At 34.0% G+C, this 20,361-nt stretch overlaps 2 protein-coding genes across 3 annotated transcripts in view; one reads left to right on the top strand and one right to left on the bottom strand.

Annotated features, from left to right (window-relative positions):
• LOC110827140 (uncharacterized) overlaps nt 1–20,361 on the bottom strand; it is a 68,793-nt gene that overhangs the window by 46,787 nt on the left and 1,645 nt on the right. The gene's annotated exons all lie outside the window — the stretch shown is intronic.
• Golgin97 (Golgin 97) lies at nt 94–20,330 on the top strand. 2 transcript variants are annotated; one of them, XM_022058500.2, is made up of 11 exons: nt 94–282; nt 414–680; nt 885–1,143; nt 3,436–3,524; nt 3,620–3,748; nt 11,599–12,135; nt 13,865–13,973; nt 15,024–15,286; nt 16,116–16,271; nt 16,421–16,696; nt 17,958–20,330. In XM_022058500.2, the coding sequence occupies exons 2-11, from the start codon at nt 438–440 to the stop codon at nt 18,111–18,113; spliced, it is 2,217 nt and encodes a 738-aa protein (XP_021914192.2). In that variant the 5' UTR covers nt 94–282; nt 414–437; the 3' UTR covers nt 18,114–20,330. The 2 variants fall into 2 exon arrangements, with proteins under 2 accessions (XP_021914192.2, XP_087209331.1); XM_087353205.1 differs by lacking the exon at nt 11,599–12,135 and having other exon boundaries at nt 99–282.

Genomic DNA, 20,361 nt, shown 5'->3' on the forward strand with positions numbered 1-20,361 from the left:
TAAACATCCATTAATACTGATTTATTGCTCAATTTTGCACATTATATGCACGCCATAACCTAACAAATGAATTTGACATAGGCCACGATTACCTATCGCTTAATGCGATTATCAATGACGTCAAGTAACATGGCAGCTGTCTTGTGGAAATGAATTCGTGTCACAGTTATAATACATCGTTTACACAGTGACTCATAGGCAATACAATATGTCACACCTGTTTCGTGTTATTGGTCGTACCTAATGAGGTGGTATTTCTGGTCATAGTGTTCGACTGAAGGTGTAAGTAGAAGAGAAATAGCACACATCCATGCATGTCGTCTGCTTGTAATAATTCACTTATCATATTCACCACCTCACCATATTTTTAAAATAATGCGTTTTAATTCTTGCTAAATTGTGTACATTTTCAGGAATTTGGAGAACATATTTCAAATATGTTTGCCAGTTTAAAAAATAAAATCAAAGAGGAGACAGGTAGTGATCCTACTAAACTAGCTCTGAGTAGCCCTCCACAGAAAATTATCCATGGCAATGGACCCAAAGGACACCATTCAAGGCAAGGTTCTGGCTCCAGTTTGGGTAGTCTCTCTCTTGATGGTGTACAAGAAGAACTAGTATCATCGCCACCTCTACTGAAGAGACAAGACAGTTCAGAAGTCAAGCTTGCTGATGGAAAGGTGAGAAGTGTTTTGTCATTTAAACCTAATGAATACATCATCTTTGGAAATAAGAAAATAACAGTTTTATCCTTCAGTACTTAATTATTCAGTTTTAGGAATGTGTCAAGCTGTACTTCCACTGCTCCGTACATATGCAAGGTTTGGTGCACAAATAGGTTTACATTTCTTTAAAAACTGTGTGCTTAAATGTTCGGTTCATAGGTACTTAACCAGAAAGATGTAAAACGGCTTGAGAAACGTGAAGATGAATGGAGGCGGAAGTTACAAAAATTGGAAGAGGAATGGACCAAAAAGTTGGAAAAGAAAGAAGATGAATGGAAAAAGCAAATGGAAGAAAAGCAAAAAGACTGGAGGAGATCACTAGAACTTCTTGAAAAAGAAAAAGGTGCACTGGAGGAAGAAAAACGAGAAATTGTACAGCAGAAATTAAATCTTGAAGAAGCCCTAAAAATAGCTGATGGTATGTTATGTATACTTTCTTTGTAAGTGTCCTCTTGCATGTTTGAGTAAGACAGATAGTATAGATGCATATAATTAGTTAAATTCCCTAGTTTCAAAACAACACAGTTATTTTGTTTGGTCTGTGTTATACTGAGATAGAATTTTTGGCATAAAGCTTTCATTTCTTTAATAACCAAGTCAGAATATTGCAAAATACATAATTGACTTCAATATATGTTGTTATTTTCACCATATCGATATTTTACTACTTTTCGGAAAGCAGTGGCAAACTCATGGTGGCACTATATAAATCTACAAAAAGAAATGAGTTAGGGTAACTGACACCAGAGTAAACCTGGGGATATTATGAATTCTAATGGTGTGAACATGCTTGGATTTGGTACATGTTTCTACAGTAAATAAATATCATGGCCAGTGATGTATACAAAGTTGCAGAGAACACATTTGAAACATATGCTGAAAATGGAATATACCATTCTGCATTTTTTCCCACATCCCAGACAAATGATTAGATACTACTTTAAAATAGGTCAAGGTCACTTTCAAATCCCTCTCCACTCACTAGTGATAATCACTGTCATGTATAATTCAGCATTGTACAAATCCTGCCTGCGGTCGATACTATATCATACATAACTTATGAATTCAATACATTATTACTAAACGAAGATAAGCATGCTATGTCATGAGGACAGTCATATCACACAAGAAAACAGAAATTTTAAAATTAGTCCACTTTGCTTACTTCCATTCTGTCATGACATATGGAATAATTTTCTGGGTAGATTCAACAGACAGCAAAAAAGTATTGTGTATCCATAATTACACTAAATGGAGAGCCTCTTGAAGGGAATTGGTAAGATTAATATTTTTCCTCTAGCCAGTGAATTCTTCTCATTATCATCATTTTTAGTATATAACAGAATCATTTCAAACTCAGATATTCACAATATAAGTACAAGATAGAGATATGAACTTCATGTGCTGAATACTAACCTCAACTAATAACAAAATGGAATTTACTGTACTGGAATCAAGTAGTTCAATAATCTTCCACCCCCCCACTATCAAAAGTATTAAATCATGATATAAAAATTATATGTCAGCACTGAAAGATTATCTCTTCTCATTCCTTCTGCTATGGAGAGGAATTTACCTTAACCAGAAATTCTCAGCTATTATAAATACATGTAAGCAATAATGGTGATTTCTTGTGTAATTTTTGCTGTAATACTGTAGCAAACTGTAAATAATTGTCACAACTATGCATTTTTATTTGTATTAGAAGCAAGTATTGTAATTGTGCTGTGGAATGTTCTACATCCTTGGCTTATGCCTATGAAGCATCTATGGAATGTAAATAAATTCTGTTCTGAACCAATACTTAAAGAGTAGTATGCCATCTTACCAATGATATACAGTAGGTTCTGGTTAATTGGGGCAGCTGTTTATTTGCGACAAATCTTAAAGAACAAACCCTTTTAACTCTTTACATGGAATTGGGCCAAAGTGTTCTAGTACCGATGTGTCCAAATTAACCGGAATCCACTGTATCTTTGATAATTACTCTCTTGAGAGAATACAGAATTTGCAATATTTGTAACTAATGAACTCCACAGAGCAGAGTTCTTGTTGAGAAACTAATAGTTCCTCAACTAGTCGAGAAATTTGTTACCTTATATGAAACCAAAAGGTATGTATTACCATGAAGATGGCTGTCTTCTGGGTTGCAGTGCCATGTAGTCTGGTAGAAGATAGCCATTTTCATACTCACTGCCATGAGAACCTCAAATCTTACATATTACATGTTCACAAAAGCCTGCTTGCAGTATCTTTAAGGGCCCAATATTAAATAATGCTTCTGTGTTTTACATTTTTATACCATTGGCTTGAACTTTAACCACTACGTATGTAATATGTGTTAGTTTCATAATTCCAGAACCGTAGACCATTGCAATGACTGTGTACTATGAGCACTACATGTGATTTAGGTATCTAAAGTGTTGTTGTGAGTTAATAAATATATTACACTTTTGAAATGTATAGTGTTATGTACTTGATGACTCGATGAACTGACAAGAGACAGACGCATCACATTGCTATGACCCAGAATTAATTAGTAAATATAAACTGTTTAGTACATATTTAGATTATGTACCTTGTAATTTATGTAATTGCAGTTTCTGATAATTTACAATTTCTGTAAGTATTTAATTCTTAGTCAATTTCACACTTATACAACAGTAGAGTTGTCCAAGAAGAGACATGCTAATCGCTTTAATCTTTACAGAATACAAGAAAAAAGTTTTCCAGTATCAAGAAGATATTGACCAACTGGAAGGATTTCAGACCCAAGAAATGGCAAAGATTAAACATTTGGTAGGTAAGCTTTATGAATTATATTTCCTGAAGTAAATCTGGTGCCCGTCCAAGTTCTTCATTTTCTTCTTAATCCTCTTTATTTTATTACACAGTTGCTTGTGAAGGAGCAGGAACTAGCAGAGAAAGCAGCTGCCCTGAAAGAGGCCTCTAGCAAAATAGAGAATTTTAAATTGGAGATTACTCGACTTAGGCACTACGAAGAAGAACTTGCTAACTTGCAGGTAGTCCAAAACATAATTGTTCCTTTTTATCACTGGTGTGTTGTGTTTGCTTCACTGTAATTAAATTGCACATAATAATTAACAAAGGGCATTTTATACTTTTTTGGAAACATTCTAGAATATAACTCTGTAAATTAATCATTTTTCCTAACCAGATATTCCTGCAACATAGTCTGATTCATTTGTACTTTATATTCTTGCAAAGGGTAAAGAAAAGTCAAGATCAGTTTGTGTTAGTTTGTAAAGCAGGATAGAACGATGTAGGCTACAGACCAGCATACAAATTACTTTTTATACTGTAAATGTTCTTGGTGAAAAGGTTTCAGTGGTTGATTTAATTTGTACCTAAATATAGAAATCCCTTTAGACTATATACATTACACATGTCAGAGAAATTTCCAGCCCTATAAAGTATTGAATATATAAGATTTGAGGTTTTCACAGCGCTGAGTATGAAGATTTCTGTCTTCTGGGTTGTTGCGCCGTGTAGTCTGGTCGATGCTAACCAACGTTTCAGAGGTCATACTGCCTCCGTCATCAGGGCGATGACGGAGGCAGTATGACCTCTGAAACGTTGGTTAGCATCGACCAGACTACACAGCGCAACAACCCAGAAGACAGAAATCTTTATTGAATATATGTTTAAAGCAGGAAATAGGAACATGTGATTTGGTTAAGTATTCCAAAGAAGGATACGTAGAATAATAAAATTAAATGTGATTTATAGGAGGATGTTAACTGAAACATTACAGCACTTTAAAAGCACAAAACACATGCTATTTTACTTCCATAACAGTGTGAATGCCCTGAGTGATTTTTCCATATGACTCATGATTCACACCCTCATTCAGTTTGACAAATAAATGTCCGAATTTCATAAGAACTTGAATAATGCATACAGCAGCAACATTTTCCCGTTATGTAAAATGGAAGCTGGTTACAACATTGCGAGGGTATAATTTTTCATGTATAATGATAATGTTCTCTGTGGCCAAATGTATCTGTGGAGTCTCAATTATTTATTAATTAATTTTATATTTTTCTGAAATAAATAACCTCCAGAACTACAGAATATCACTTCTGTTTGTGACACTGGTTGTATTTCCTTACAAATATGATTTGAAGAGCATGGATGTTAGAATGTCATTTACACAAATTCCTTCTGTGATACATGCCTGCTATGCATACAGTTTTGTTTATAATATCCTACCATTTATGCATAGATTTCCCTTTAGCTTTACAGATTAAATTTCTGTATGTATTTCTCATCTCTGCTATGCATGCTAATGCATTACCCATCTCATTCTCTTTGCTCGAGTGATGCAATGTAAAGTAAGAGGTGATGATCACTCCCACATTCTTAAAAAAGCGGTTGACAGTTTCCTAGGACATGGACTTTATGAGATATCAAATTTATGTACATATGATTCTGCAATTTTTAATTTATCTTTACAAATGGCCTTCATCCCAGTGACTATAACATAACAAAGAAATCAAATTAATGCTGTCTACCAGTCCTTCCATATTGTTGTTCAAGAACTTGTACTGCATTCACAGCTATTTATTAAAACTCCAATAACTATGAATTAACAGCTCAACTACTACTCTTTCATACTTAAGAGGTCCAGAGTTCAAATCATAACCAGAAAATTGGCTATCTTGGCTGACATGGTTCCAGAGTAGGATTTTAAAGTAGGTTTTGACTAAATCCTTTCCAGCTTACAGTCCACAATATTTAATTAATTTTCTTATTCAGCACTATATGACCTATGCTGGCACATTATCATTAACTAGTAAATGATTTTGTTACTTAGGATACTAGATATTTAACTTCATCAGATCTTTGCTTGTAAAATTGATCTTAACTGTAGCATGCAGTGTTATGTCACAATATTCTTTAGTGTTCCAGAACACGAATTTCACAATGAGATAAATTATGACCCTGCTTGCTTTTCAATTGTAATGTTAAATTTGTTCAAAGTATATGCTTCCTTAATTACAGCAGCATTTTTCTGAAGCATGAAAATCAAGCAGTGAAAGCTTCTTATGAATCCTGCTTTTGTTTTTCTGTGCTTCTGATATCTGGAAGAAAGGAGAATGGTAAAATTATAGGGTTTTATTCCATAGTTATGACTTCTTGTGTTTGGTATGTTGTAATTTGTTTCTGTGGATCATTATTATTCTGCTTCATGCACTGTCTTGCCTGATTGTCATGACTTTTATATGTAATTGTTTATTTTATACTTTATATAGATACAAGGATAGAATCTACATTTCTGAATACACTGATGAAAGACATTTTATCAGAAGACAAGAAAACAAGTATATTAGGCAGCTACAAATGATTTTTAAAAGTTTTAATCAATTCAAGCATCTTTGACTTGCATAACACTGTTGGGCACTCTGTAAAATATAGATTATTTTTGTAATAAATGACATATTTCCCCATAACACCAATGTTGCAGGTAACATTTGGCATATTCACAATGAAATGTTGCAAAAATATGCCTATCAGCTTTTCCATGTCTGTCTCTACATTTGTCTGCATGTAATTGGAGAACCACTGAACTGATTTTCGTTAAATTTGATATTGAGGAATTTTTACTGAAGTTTGTTGACAGAATTAAATTTTGGTTAAAATAAGAGTCACAATGAACTCTTTACATGAAGACCTTCATATATGTTCCTGCGCACATCTCAGTCATGACTCATTATTATGAGAGCAAAACATTTTTCGAACATTTGAAGTAAAATGTTAAATCTACATGCTAAACTCAGTAATAAATCATGGAAGTTAACCTACTTTTGGTAGGAATTTGCATGTAAAGCCATCTAGAGGCAATATTAGAGCAAATATGCCAGACTAGTTACATTATGCATACTTTCTTAATTTGTTTATAATATAACACAACACATGTAAACCAGTTTTCAGCTTGACTGAGGCTTGCCTTTCTAACACTATAAAGAACACACAGTCTTTCTTCAAATTGTCACCAGGTGTCGTATGATTTGTGACTATCAACTTTATGAATTAGAACTAAGCACTATGAATCATTTTTACTGTATGATCCATTTGGATCAACCCGCCATTGTAACCAGATCTAAAAGATCCATTTTTTATTGGACCAGGTACAGGAAATTAGAAAACAAATTCTGTTGGAGATACCTACTCAACTGTTTCTTGGAACATCAGATGCTTTGTAAAATAATTTCTTTAATGACCTACCCTAAACAATAAGTATATTGACAGTTCAAATAAATAATTTTGTTTTCAAGCATGATTTAAAAAAGTTACTAAAAGATTTCACGAAAAACTTGTGTATAAGAAGAAATTTCTTAACTTGGCTTAAAAAATAAAATTATGAAAATCTATTTTGAAAGAAACACATAAAATACAAGCACTGTAGACAAAATATTAACTGGTCTTTCAGACAGCTGTGATCTAATCCAGGTACATAGACTAGTATCTAGCATTAAGAGGACTGTGTGGGTGGCTGGGATTGGAGCCAATTTGAGTGTGTGAGAGGGGACATGGGACTGACTGAACTGTCAAGTTGGAATTTGGGTCTAGTTGAAAAATAATGGATCTGCAAACAAAGAATGAACACACTGCCAGTCGTTTATCTGCATTAGTACATTTACAAGGAAAAAACAGGTGTATTAGTGGACACTTTCATTCAGGAACAACATTTCTAGATCTTGTTAATGTCACAACTTCCATTTTAAACACATTTCAATATGGTGTATATTTAAAGAACTAAAAAAAAGTAAAGCTGTTCCACTACATGCCATGTAGTGTATGGAGGGAGAGGAGGTATAGACCTACACATTCTTAACCTCAGCACTAGATAGGGGTGAGTGGTCAGTGTCAAAAATCTTCTGCCCCTGTTGTGGATTAAACCTCAGTCATCCAGTCCATAGTCAGTTTCTATACTGACTGAGCTGCCCAGCTCCTTGAATTTAAAGAAATACAAAGAAAAAATAACTGTTGTCTCTATGCAGTGTAATATATCCATTGTGAATGGCTGTGTTTATAAGTTAATATCTGCAGTAAATGAACTTACACATACCAGAGAAAAAGCTTTCCACTCTGTTTCTGGCTCATTTTTAAAAATAAATTATGCAAGAAGCAAATGTTTGATAAGATATGGTCACCTGCTTTCTAATTTGTGTGAGTGGTTTTGCAGCTGTGGACAAGTAGACTTCCTATCTATCAGGGGTGACCAAAAATCATCACAAGTCTTTTTGAATTAAAGTGTCTAAACTGAATACGAATGAAAGAGAACAGATCAGTGTTGAGTCTGCAAAAAAGGAGAGTACAAAACACTGGATGTTTATTCACACATGAACTTTTTTGGTGGAAGAATGAAGGGAAAGACTGCTGCTTATTTGTGTGTTCATACTTCATGACCGAACATTTGTGGAGGACAGAAAAGTATGGGAGCACTTTTTCTTTCTATAAATTCTTCAATTCAAACTGCTACTTTTTTCTTATAATTCCCTCTATCACCAACTTCAATTTGCTGCACTTCCTGTACCATTCACTACCACCAGTATTAAGGCTAAATAACCAACTCCACAGAGCTTACTCCTTGAGAAACTAATAGTTGCTCAGCTGATCAAGATTTTCCCACATTTTATGGAACCCAAAGTTTCATAACTATGCTCATAAGAGCCTACCACTGATCATTACAGCTAAATAATAATGTGGTATTGCAATCATCCATTAAATTTTAGTTTCATATATTCTAGATTATTTTAATTTACCATAGGTTTTGACAGCTATATGGTATCATGATCTTAGGTGATTATATTTTATACAGGTCCTGATAATGGCTTTCTAAAAAACCTTAATTCAAAATTTTTATAGCACATAGTAGAAAAGTAAGATATTGACATTGGTATTGCTCATATAGACAAAGAAGCAGTGTTGAAACCTGAACTTGTATTTTTAGGTGCACTCTCAGAATGGAATAGTAATTTTTCTTTAAAATATAAAATTATCAGTGGTGAATTTGGAACACATCATAAATATTAATGTCACAGATATATCACGTTTCTGAATTTTAAACTGAATTCTGTATATGTTTAGTAATTTTAAGGTTTTTATAATTTAAAGCACTTAGTTTCTTTCTGTATGTAGGCCTTTTTCTTGATTGTTTCTTGCTTTATTGCGTGGGCCATGCCAAAATGAATGTCATATGTTTGATTTTGTTTGCACCTGAGTATGCACAGATAATTTTTTATTGTAATAGCACATTTTTTGTTTGTGGATTCGTTGGCTTTGTGTTTTTCCCCAAACACACACCTCCACATTTCCTACTCAGCAGCAATCAGTACTACATGGATTGCTATTTCCTACGGGCAGAATAATGGTGGCTTTTTGAAGACTGGCTGGAAATGGGCTGATGCTGTTGTAGACAGTCTGTTAAGGTATGTGGATGTCTTCAACTTTCTGCTTGTTTGTGGGTATTTTGAAATATAAAAATATTTATACTTAGTTAGAAGCATACTAATATAGTTTCCTAGTATGGTTGCTATTTTACAGGTAGTAAAGCATCTTGATCAGAATTCTGTATTACTTGACTTTTTGAACTTGCTATATAATGCTTGTGAATGGCCGCAAATGAACCAAGATATCTCAAAATTACGCATGTAGAAACTAATATTAAACTCAAAACCTCTGCTTAGGCATGTGAACGTGAGGCCAGCAGTCAAGCTAGTTGGCTTTGGCTCTCTGGAGCTGTTACGCCACGGATTTAATTTTTTTAATATCACCACAATGAATGATAGTTTGAAGTTCATAATGACCTTTGTCTCTGTACCCTTTGGTTAAAGGACAGTGATTTTATATAACAGTAATCTTCATAGTTGTACTGTGTTCTGTGATTTACACAGCAACACATATTAGTAAATGGAATTATACCTGATATCAAAATTACGTTCAGTGCCCCAGATCTCATGTAAAATGAAAATTCCAAAGTCTCTCTTACGAGAAAGAACTCTCACATCCCTTATGAATGAAGCTCCATACAAATATAACACCTGAATACAAAACTGCATTTATGGATGAATCAGGACTGACAATATGGAACTGTATGTGTATTCCCACCACAACATAATGCTACTATCCTGGCAGTCTAGTATTTCTACTGGTATTATTGTAAAAATAACACCAGTTAGCACAAAAAAGTAAAATACTCTGCTTATCGTAACAACTTTTGAACTTCTTATTTAACAAAGCAGTAAAATGATACCCAAAATAATAGCATACCTGTATTAGTACTAGGAGGACTTGGGTTCTTTATTGCGCTGTGCTAACTATCCACACTTTCTTCATGGATTTTTATGCTTCTGCAAGCATGTCACTAAATAGGCCTTGACAGTTTCTTGCTTCAAAAAGTTAACTTCCTTAAAATGAGTGAGATTTGAGGTTATGAAAATTACTGTCATCTGGATTTAGACTAAATGGCACAACAACCCAGAAGATAGTGTCATCTTCTTTACATCAACTTCAGCCAAGTGCTAGGTCAGATGGTAGCTACAGCCAAGGACCTAAGGTCCTGGTTGGTGAACCTATCACATACCTCAGCAATGGTAATAAACAAGTATGGAGTACTGGTGATAATGGTGAATAGCATGAGGAAACTCAAGTACTTTGAGAAAATACTGCTACATTGTCATTTTGTCCATTATAGGTTCTATCCTGCTTTATATTTAACACCTCCTGTCTTATAAACACAAAAAAGTGATCGTAACTTTGAAGTAGACTGCAATGAACCTTATGATTCCACAATAACAAGAAATTTTGTGTAAATCGGTCACTTTAGTTGGTTTCCTTATTCAGTGTTTTTAATTCAGCTAATTAGTTACTATTCATCATTCTGGATTCCATATGCCTGACCATAATGATGCATGAACTAATGACATATTTGTGTTGGTTGCCTTGCCATTTCTAGAATATTCTTTTAAAAAATATTTAAATCTACACACATGCAGACAAATGCTATATAACCTATTCTTTAAAAAAAAAAGTCTTCCTGTTACATAAATGATGTTGTCCTTTCTCTTTTTCAATATTGTTGGAACACAGTTTCTGAAAGTTCATTTCATTATAATTTTTTACATGAAAATTTTAATTTAGCTTTCAGTTTGACAGCAATAAATAATGGGCCACCAGAGCTAAGACACGTGAAAGTCATCACAAAAATTGCTTATAAACATTTGTACAAATTGCAGATGAAATACTATTAAGTCAGCATTACAAATATGATGATGATTATAACAAAACTTTCTGTAACATATTTATGACTGCAAAAAAAAATCACTGCTGTGCAAGTAGGATTTGATCCCATGTCCATCTACAAACAAAACTGGCATGCTAACCTGTTAGTTAAATTATACTCTTCTGTTGAATTTTGAACATAATAGGATTGTAAGCTTTATGAGCTGCCAGTTCTTTTGTGAACTGAATAATTTAGAACTTCAAAGTACTGATCTAGATGCTTTGCCATCTTACTTATCCACTTCCTAAACGTTTTTGAAGTCTAGATGTTCTTTGCTGAATTCTATTATGAGCTACTGCATGTGTAAGTATGGTATGTTTACTGACAGTTGTGTTCTGTGAGCAGTGTGCAATTGTTGCATTAGGGGTGGTATGCTTAATGCAATTGTAGTGTTCTGTTTTATGGTTTCAATATTTCGAGTATTGTTTACATTATGAAAATAATAGTTTCCTGAATAGTTTTTGGGTAAATGATTTGTTCATTGTTAACTGTTATGTGTATGTAAAGTAAGCAATATTTGAAGAGAAAACAGTCACTTATTTTACATTTTCCTCTTAAATGCAGGATGATTTGGAGTCTTTGCGCCACTCCTCAGATCGAGAGCGCTCTCAGTTGTCTAGCAACTTGGCACAAAGCGAAGAAGATGTTCGGCATCTTAAAGACAGAGTGGCTGTTCTTGAACAGAGGACAAATTCAGAATGCATCAACCTGGGTGCTGAATTATCTGTGAATGATAGGGTTCAAGCATTGTTGGGTGAAAGGATATTATTAGAACGTAGGCTAGAAGAAGTCCATCTACACCTGTCAGATATCAAGTCTTCTTGGAGTGGGAAGATATCATCATTAGAAACCCAAGTTGAACGACTATGTCGCCAAGCTGCTGAAGAAGGAACAGAAAGGCGACGAACAGAACAGGAACGAGATGCACTGATGGAGAGAATCAAGGCTCTAGAAGTTATTGTTGAGAAAGGAAAATCCACAGCAAAGGAGAAGGATGAGAAAATAGACAGATTAAAGGAAGAGAGAGATGTGCTTATAGAGGAATTGAAAGATATGAAGGCAAAGAGGGACCAGGAATTAGCCAGTCTACAGCAGGAAATTGTGAGTCTGAGAAACTCGCGTGTAGCTGTAGTTTAAAAAACTTGACATCTGCAACATCAGATGTCCACTGTGCACATGATTAAGAGAGAAACATGTGTCTTTCAAAGGATTTTTATTTGGCCACATCCCCCATGCATCACAGTAGTCTTGACACTGTCTCTGAAATAAAATAATGTAAACAAAAATATTGATGAAATTCCACCTTTACTTCTAAAATATATTATTTTACTTAACACATTCACACCATAAAAATATTATGTTTTCCCAGTTCTGGCTATGGTACATATAAATATGTAGTATGCTGATGAGTGTTATTAAGATCTGATGAGCAGGAACCTGAATATTTTCTACCTATGATTATGTAATGATGGCTGAAGAAAATGTTTCAGTGCAGTTTTAATTTGCTTCTGTTGACTTGACAGTTGATATATGTATCTTTTAAATAACTTCTTGGCAAAGTGTACCATGTTTAACACCTTTACCCCTTCCTAAGTTTTTACTTTGAAATGGGCAGGGATGTGTAGAGAATGTCAAAATAATATTTAAAAATATGATTAATAAAGTTGTCTCACTGGTTCATTAAAGTTTGTGTTTCCATTGTTTTGTTCCAGAGACAATTTTCATATGATAGGTTTTTTAAGTTCCTTCTGTTTTACCACTCATTATAAACTGTAGTGCCTTAAAGAAGACTGAACTTCAAGATCAAGCTAAGAAACATTCATTACAGACGCTTGTGTACCAATTTTCACTGTCATTGATGATGCTACAGTGGCTTATAAGAAATAATATGATAATGGGTACAAATTGGAATGCATACTTCAGTCTTTTATTTGTATTCACATTTAATACAGTGATTATTTTTTAAAATGGATTCATCACTTATGTAATGGTAAATTGTTTAGAAATTTATACAATGCTTGTTAAATTATTATTATTTATTATAGTAATTTTGAAAATTTGTTGCCTCTTCCTATATTGCCCGTGCCATGGTAAAGCAAATCCTAAAATTCGAGAAATGAAATAAATCTTCTGGAAGTCCTCAGAAATAAAATTTTGACTTTTTCAGAAAGTTATATATTCAATGAATATCTGGCTGATTACTGGTTTTGCTAAATTACTGGTAATATAAAATATAGACCTTAGAGCAATAGTCTTATTTCATTTGCAAACAATTGTGGAGTTATACCATACCCCCTGGCACTGGCAATGTATCTCCCATATCCTGGTTTATACTAAATGAATGCATGAGGTTTGTGGTTTAATTTATTGTTTGCATTGTTTCTGCAATACTGGGTTATCCAAACAATAATTTGTTTCCTTTTGTTATATGCTTATTTTTGTTGGTTGACTAAAAATATTTGTTTTAATAAATCTTGTGCTTGGAGAATGTTGAATGAATCCTGTTTTTTAAACATTTTTTCAAATGGTTATGGTTGTAATCAACTACAAATCAATTTAAACGTCACCCTGATGCTTGGTTATTAGGGAAAATGGTATGTATGTTGCATGTAAAATTCAAACCGATGGCTACTCTTTTTCAAGATAATTTCATCATGTTTATGACTGTTGAGAAGCATGTAATTGCATGATTGTAAAAATACCTGCTTTGTTTAAACAAAGATCAGTGTTGCAAGATAATAAATTAATGAAGACACAAGTCATAACATGGTGTTTGTTGTAGTCTGTATGCAACTGAAGTGTATTATATATTGTCAAATTATTGTTTTAGGATTTGTTTGGTGTTGAAAATAAAGATATCAAAACTCAGCTGATTGAGATAGAAAAAAGACTGAAGGAATCAGAAACAGACTGTGCCCATCTTAATGTAGCACTTGAAGGTATGTATATTTGTCATGCTAGATGTGAATAAAATCTGTTCAAACTAGAGGGAGGGAGTCCTGTTATATTGCACTCCTAATAACCAGATGGTAAATGTCTGCATAAACATAATGTCTCATATCTAAAATTTTGTATCAAATGATTGTATATAACATAACATCTGAATTATAATCTGATTGACTTGTAGTAGTGGTTCACCACAGATGCCCCTTTTGATGTTTGCAAGAGGTCACTGTATTCATTACTATCATTGCTTTAATTTGGAGAATCTGTAGATAAAGTCATGGCTGTAACAGCACTGAATGCGTTTCCACTAGATGCAGAATAGGCCATGAGGCCTGAGGAATAATTCAAACAATAACCTGTTATGTAAGATTTGAGGTTTTCACAGCGGTGAGTATGAAGATTTCTGTCTTCTGGGTTGTTGCACTGTGTAGTCTGGTCGATGTTAACCAACGTTTCAGAGGCCATACTGCAATGAATATCGCCCTGATGACGGAGGCAGTATGACCTCTGAAACGTTGGTTAACATCGACCAGACTACACAGCGCAACAACCCAGAAGACAGAAATCTTCAATAACCTGTTATATTCTGTACTAGTGTAAGAACTTTGTGCAAGTTTGATTGCATGTATGAAATTTAGTTCTGTACTGAATATTGCCTAACTTCAATTGTAGTGACAAACCAAAGGAATCTAGACATATAATGGTACATTTATGTTCATTACATATGAAGAACACTTGAGAAAACAAAAATTGTATTTTTATTCTTTTAATGTTGGCTCCAAACTGTCATGTCGGTCTGACATTGCCTCTATTCATAAAGTTTTGGAGGTAAGGGTTGTAGTTGCAAGCATAAAAATCCACTTTGGACACCACTGGGTATAGCAAAGGAGACTAGCATGCTATCCTTTACAACTTAGTTCCCTGATATGACAAGTAAACAATGTTGAAACAAAGAGTGAAGCAGTCATGTTAACCTTATTAGCCAGGCTCACATGATTAATATGAATACTCTGCTCCTGATTAAAACCGTTCATTGTTTTTAGGTGAGAAATCTGGCAATGCTACTCTTCATTTGGAAGTGGCTCGGCTGAGGGATGCCCTGGAAGCAGAAAGAACTCGCAATGCTAACCTCAGTATCTCATTGGACCGGGAGCGAGGGGAAAAAGATACAACATTATTGCGCAATGCCCAAGTAAATCAGCAGGTGGAACTGGCAAAGCAAGAGCTCCGTGAACAGGCACAAGAATCTGTTGAACTTCATAACAGAATTGCAACAATGGAGAAAGAACTCTCAGAAAAAAATAGGGTATAGTTTTTATGAAATTACTTTTTTCTTCTGTTTATCTTTAGTTATATTCAGGGTGCAAATGAAGTTTTAGTAAACCAAAGAAATTTTACTGTTATCTTACTCCACAGTTGATGCTATCCAGCTTCCAGTTGCATAATGACACTGTCTTTTCACTAACATTACATTATTTATAAAACTATCTGACGTATTCAAAGAGAAACTGCTAATATTTCAGGACAAGAGCTCCATTGTGTACCGAGCAATATCTTCAGAAGGTGCAAGACCTGCTTAGAAGCAGGTCAGCACTTCAAGACTTCTATAAAATTTGGTTGAAGGGAAAAAGTGAATGCTTAAATTGCCAGCATATGCAGGCTTCCTGCATGGTAATACTTCCATGAAAGCTGCAGAGCTCAGGGACATGATAAATTTCACCCTGGTTTCCAGTAATAAGATAGTCATCATCATTATCATGATCTTGGTTCGGAGAGGGGACTTAGGACTTATAGCATAACCTGAACCAAGGTAGATGGCAAGTTACATCTCACATTCAGGAAGTTTTTACACTGTTAAGGAATGGGGAAAGTATTAAAAAATGTGCACTGAATTTGGCTAGCCTCAGTCCTAAGACCTTCAGCATGCATGGGCAACTAGTGACTTGTCCACAGACTATCACATCTCCTCAGGTGATTTTATAAATGCACAAAGACTCTAGGAAACAAAAGTCCATTTCTCTGAAGGTGAAACCTGGATATACCATCTCATATCAATATTCAGTACAAACTTCCCGCACAAAATTCACCACAAGAAAATGGTCTGTGAACATACTTCCCTGTTTTCTCATTTACAGGAGATTGAGAAAATGAAAATAGATTCTGAAAAAATATCAAAACGTATACAAGACCTAGAAAGTCTGGAACATGACAAACAAGCAGCCTCTAACTTGGAGCAGGAACTGAGAAATAATATGACTGAATTAGAAGAACAGTTAATTGAAAAAAATAAGGTAATTAATTCTGTCAATTTCTGATGATTTTTATGTTTACATTAAGTTGGTTATCTCAGTTTCAATGCTTTGTCTTTTCACATCTATTTTATATCTTTATAGGTTTATGTCTTTGTGAAAAATGATTATTATATGCCAATGCTTTGCAGAATATCCGTGTTCTGCAGCAGAGGCTGAGTGACATGAAGAAGACACTGCAGCGTGAGCTTAGGTTACCTGTGCAGAGTGTGGATGGCACAAGCACCACAGAATCTGAACCTTTCACTCAAGCTGCAGTACTTGCTCCGAGCTCCAGTAGACATCTCCAGCAGAAGCAGCATCATCAGGCTGTCACCAATCACCAAATGACTGATGACGATGATGATGTCAACTTCAAGTACCTGAAGCATGTTCTCATCAAATTTCTTACAAGTAGAGAGTATGAGGTACAGTTTACCATATACATTATTTTGTTATGAATTTACTGTCACAAGCTACATTATTTCATAAAGGAACAAGAATATACGGTGTCAGTGTTGGTCTTCTGGGTCGTTAACGCTGTGTGGACATATCTGTAGGTAGATACTAACATTTTGGAGAAAGATGATGTCTCCATCTTCAGACAGCATGTTTCTCTGAAATAGTGGTATGTACCTATAAGGACATGGTGTTACAACTGAGAAGACCAACATGACATCTTCACCGCTGTGAGAATTTCAAATCTCAGAAGAATAGAAGAGGTACCATAAAGGAATACACATACAGGATAATTCCAATATATAAATATTTTAACATTTTAAAAATTTTAACTTGTGTATTACTGTATTCACTCAAGCTTAAGTTCCCATTGCATGTAATTAACGTACCTTATTATGAAAGATGATTTAACACTTTTTATGGCCATAAAAATTTGTTTAATTTTCATAACATTAAGAACCACTTTCCACCATTCAGGAATGTCTAAAGATGGTATGGCCAAATAAGACCTGGTCACTCAGTGTTTTACAATTAGTTATCAGTGGTGAGGTGGTTCATTCCAATGGTCATTCATAGTGGTAGAGAGGGAAAATGCAACAGGAACACTTAATCTTTTTAAAATATTAGTGTCTTACAGTGAATTCCATTACACTGTATTGTGTATTATGAAAAGTGTGCTAAGAGAAGTTTTGAAAACATCAGTGAAGATAATTTTCAGTAATGGTAACAGACTGATGCATATGAAATGGGCTCAGTTATTCACACATCTTCCCTTCATTAGCCTGGATAACCAGGAGTTTACTATGCTATGCCTTTAAAGAAACTATTCAGATTTCAGTAGCATTAGCATTGGAGGGTTAAGCATGCTGTCCAGTAATTCTCAACAAGACATTAAATAGTAGAACAGCTTCTGATTGTTAGTTTTAATCTTTCTTCTATGTTTTGACACCATGTGGTCTTGTAGGTGGTTACCAACATTTCAGAGGAAGTTAAAGCTGAATACCTGGACTATACATACCTCCAAAATGTTGGTAACATCCTACAAGACCACACAGTGTGACAACCTATAAGACCATGATCAACATCACTGGGGTGAGGACCTCAAATCTCAGATTGTTTGCCTTGAGACCCTCATTGTTTTCATGTTATTTTACTCTATTTTAATTAGAATCTTAATATTCACTAGAAAGGAAATAAGCCTATATTGAAATGTCTTTTTTGTATGTTTAGGCACAGCATTTAACAAGAGCAGTTGCAACATTACTGAGGTTCTCACCAGAAGAAGAGCGCCTGCTACGAGAGACACTGGAATGGAAGATGTCTTGGTTTGGGACTCGGCCAAGCTTAGGATTTGGTCAGACAGCTAAAACCATTCCTCCCAGCTGATAATCCATTCCACTATACCCTGATTTCTAGGTATTGAACTGTTGCAAAGGTTTGTGTTCAGACAGCCACATTTTAATCTTTTTTTGTTAACACCCTCATTATGATCGATCTTCTACTAAGAAATCACCGTTTTTTTCGTATAAAAGTGTTGTGAGGTACAACAGAAAGCTTAGCAGCTGAGGTGCAGTAGTAATGTTGCAAGAATTGGACTATGTGATACAGGACATAAGTGGAATGTTGACACCGAACAAATGATTCTTGGACAGCAGTGTCATTTAAATGAAACTAAAACTGTATATAATCTTAGTTTAGAATCTAATTGATGAAAAAACAGGTGTAGCGGACCATTATGGATGACAAGAATTGTTTTGCATGTAAGATGTATAGGAACATAGAGAAAAAAACTTTTCTTTGTATGAAAATGAAGGTAAAGACTTATATATATGGATTTGTTTCAGTATTATAAATACTATTTTTTTTTTGATGAGAAACTGTATTCAGATATTTCCAAAAAGAATAAGAAAAATGTTAGTTTATTATTTTTACTGTTGTAATAATAATAATATTGCATATTCATGATAGAGTTATGGAAAATTGTGTGTTCTGCAACATGGTTCATGGATCATTTCACGTTTTCAAATCCAGTGAGCACTGCAAAACAACACCATAATTAAATATTAGATATCTTTGATATATTTGTCACTTCATTATGTACAAATTCCAAGTTTATATGGCAAAACTGTAAAATTATTGCTCTGAATCCATTAATAATTCTTTTAATAATATTCAGCCAATTCCAAGTCTTCCTGTTTATTTATAGGTTTATCACTAATAGCAAAATAAATGTCTTATGACTTTTATTTATTAAAGCTGTGATAGTGAAACAACAACATAACTGATATGAGTAATTAATACAGATAATTTAGCCTCCTTTAATATTTTTAAGTTCCTTTGTTAATTACAAGCCCTAATTTCCATAACTACATGAAAAAGATAATTAGTTCTATATTTACTGCAGGAAAAGTATCTTTACTGTTTGTAACAGTTTTGCATCAGACCCAAACCATCTGTGTCTTACATCCCAAGGATAACAAGAACCGCGTACGTTGCTCCAGAGGTGCAATAGCTGTGTCTGTGTTACACGACACCCATAATACAATCTTAACAGTAGAATTAAAGTTTTTATATTATGTAAAAATGCCTTTGCAGTGTTCAAAGTAATAACGGTATATAAAAATATTTGAATGGAAACATGTACTTCTCACATGATTACTTAACTCTATGTAAGACAGCCAGCCATACTATGACAGTGTGTGTGTATATGTGTATATATATATATATTACATACTTAGAGGAGAATTGAGAAGGCCATGGACTGAATACGGACCGGAGAGCCATAGAAGAAGAATGAGAAGAACATACTTAGTAAATAATCTGTGTATTATCAGATTATACTATTTACACACATTATATAATTTTAAAACCATTTCTGGAAATTGTAAGTGTCTCGATTAAGTCTGAACAGATATGTATAGTTTCAGCCATAATCTCAGCACAGCTATTTAAAAAAGAACTCTCTGATCCCACATGTAGCAAAGAAAATATTCAGTATGTCACTTGGATATGAATTTAACTCAAAAAATATGAAAGAAGTTGATTAAAATGTTTCAAATTTTTCAGAGTTTCTCACGATAATTTATAACTTGTTGCATAAGCATGGTTGTATTCAGGTTTTTGAGATTCCATATAACAAGGTTATATGAATTTTTAAACAATTTTGTTTTAGAGTGGAAAATACTCGGTGAAATGTTATGTTGAATAAAGATTTCTACAAAATTACTTTCCTCATTATATTTAAGAACAATCAGATGTATGCACTTCATCCTGAATTTAATTTTAGTGAAGAAACACATTAGACACATCACTGTGTCATGTGTTGAACCAGTGGAACCCATTTCTTTAAAAGATGGTTTATAAAGTCGTGAGGATATTGTATATGATATTCAGCAGTATCACTATTCTATTTCTTTCTCACCAATCTAGTAAACTATTATTTTAATATATTTTTTGAGACTTGTGGATGTTTGTTAGTTTCTTACCTTAAAAGTTCCTTACTTCACAGTAACCTCTCTTTTATCATTTCAAATCCCCAAACTCATTTCATTTGTTGTAATAAGTCTGACTCATTTTGTTGAAGAATAAAGATTATGCAAGAAACTGGTGGAAATGAATCTACCTAACAATCCTG

The sequence above is a fragment of the Zootermopsis nevadensis genome, unplaced genomic scaffold (genome assembly GCF_977971745.1).
Source record: "Zootermopsis nevadensis isolate Lab colony 2312 unplaced genomic scaffold, Znev_1.0 Znev_ptg000021l, whole genome shotgun sequence".
Lineage (NCBI taxonomy): Eukaryota > Metazoa > Arthropoda > Insecta > Blattodea > Termopsidae > Zootermopsis > Zootermopsis nevadensis.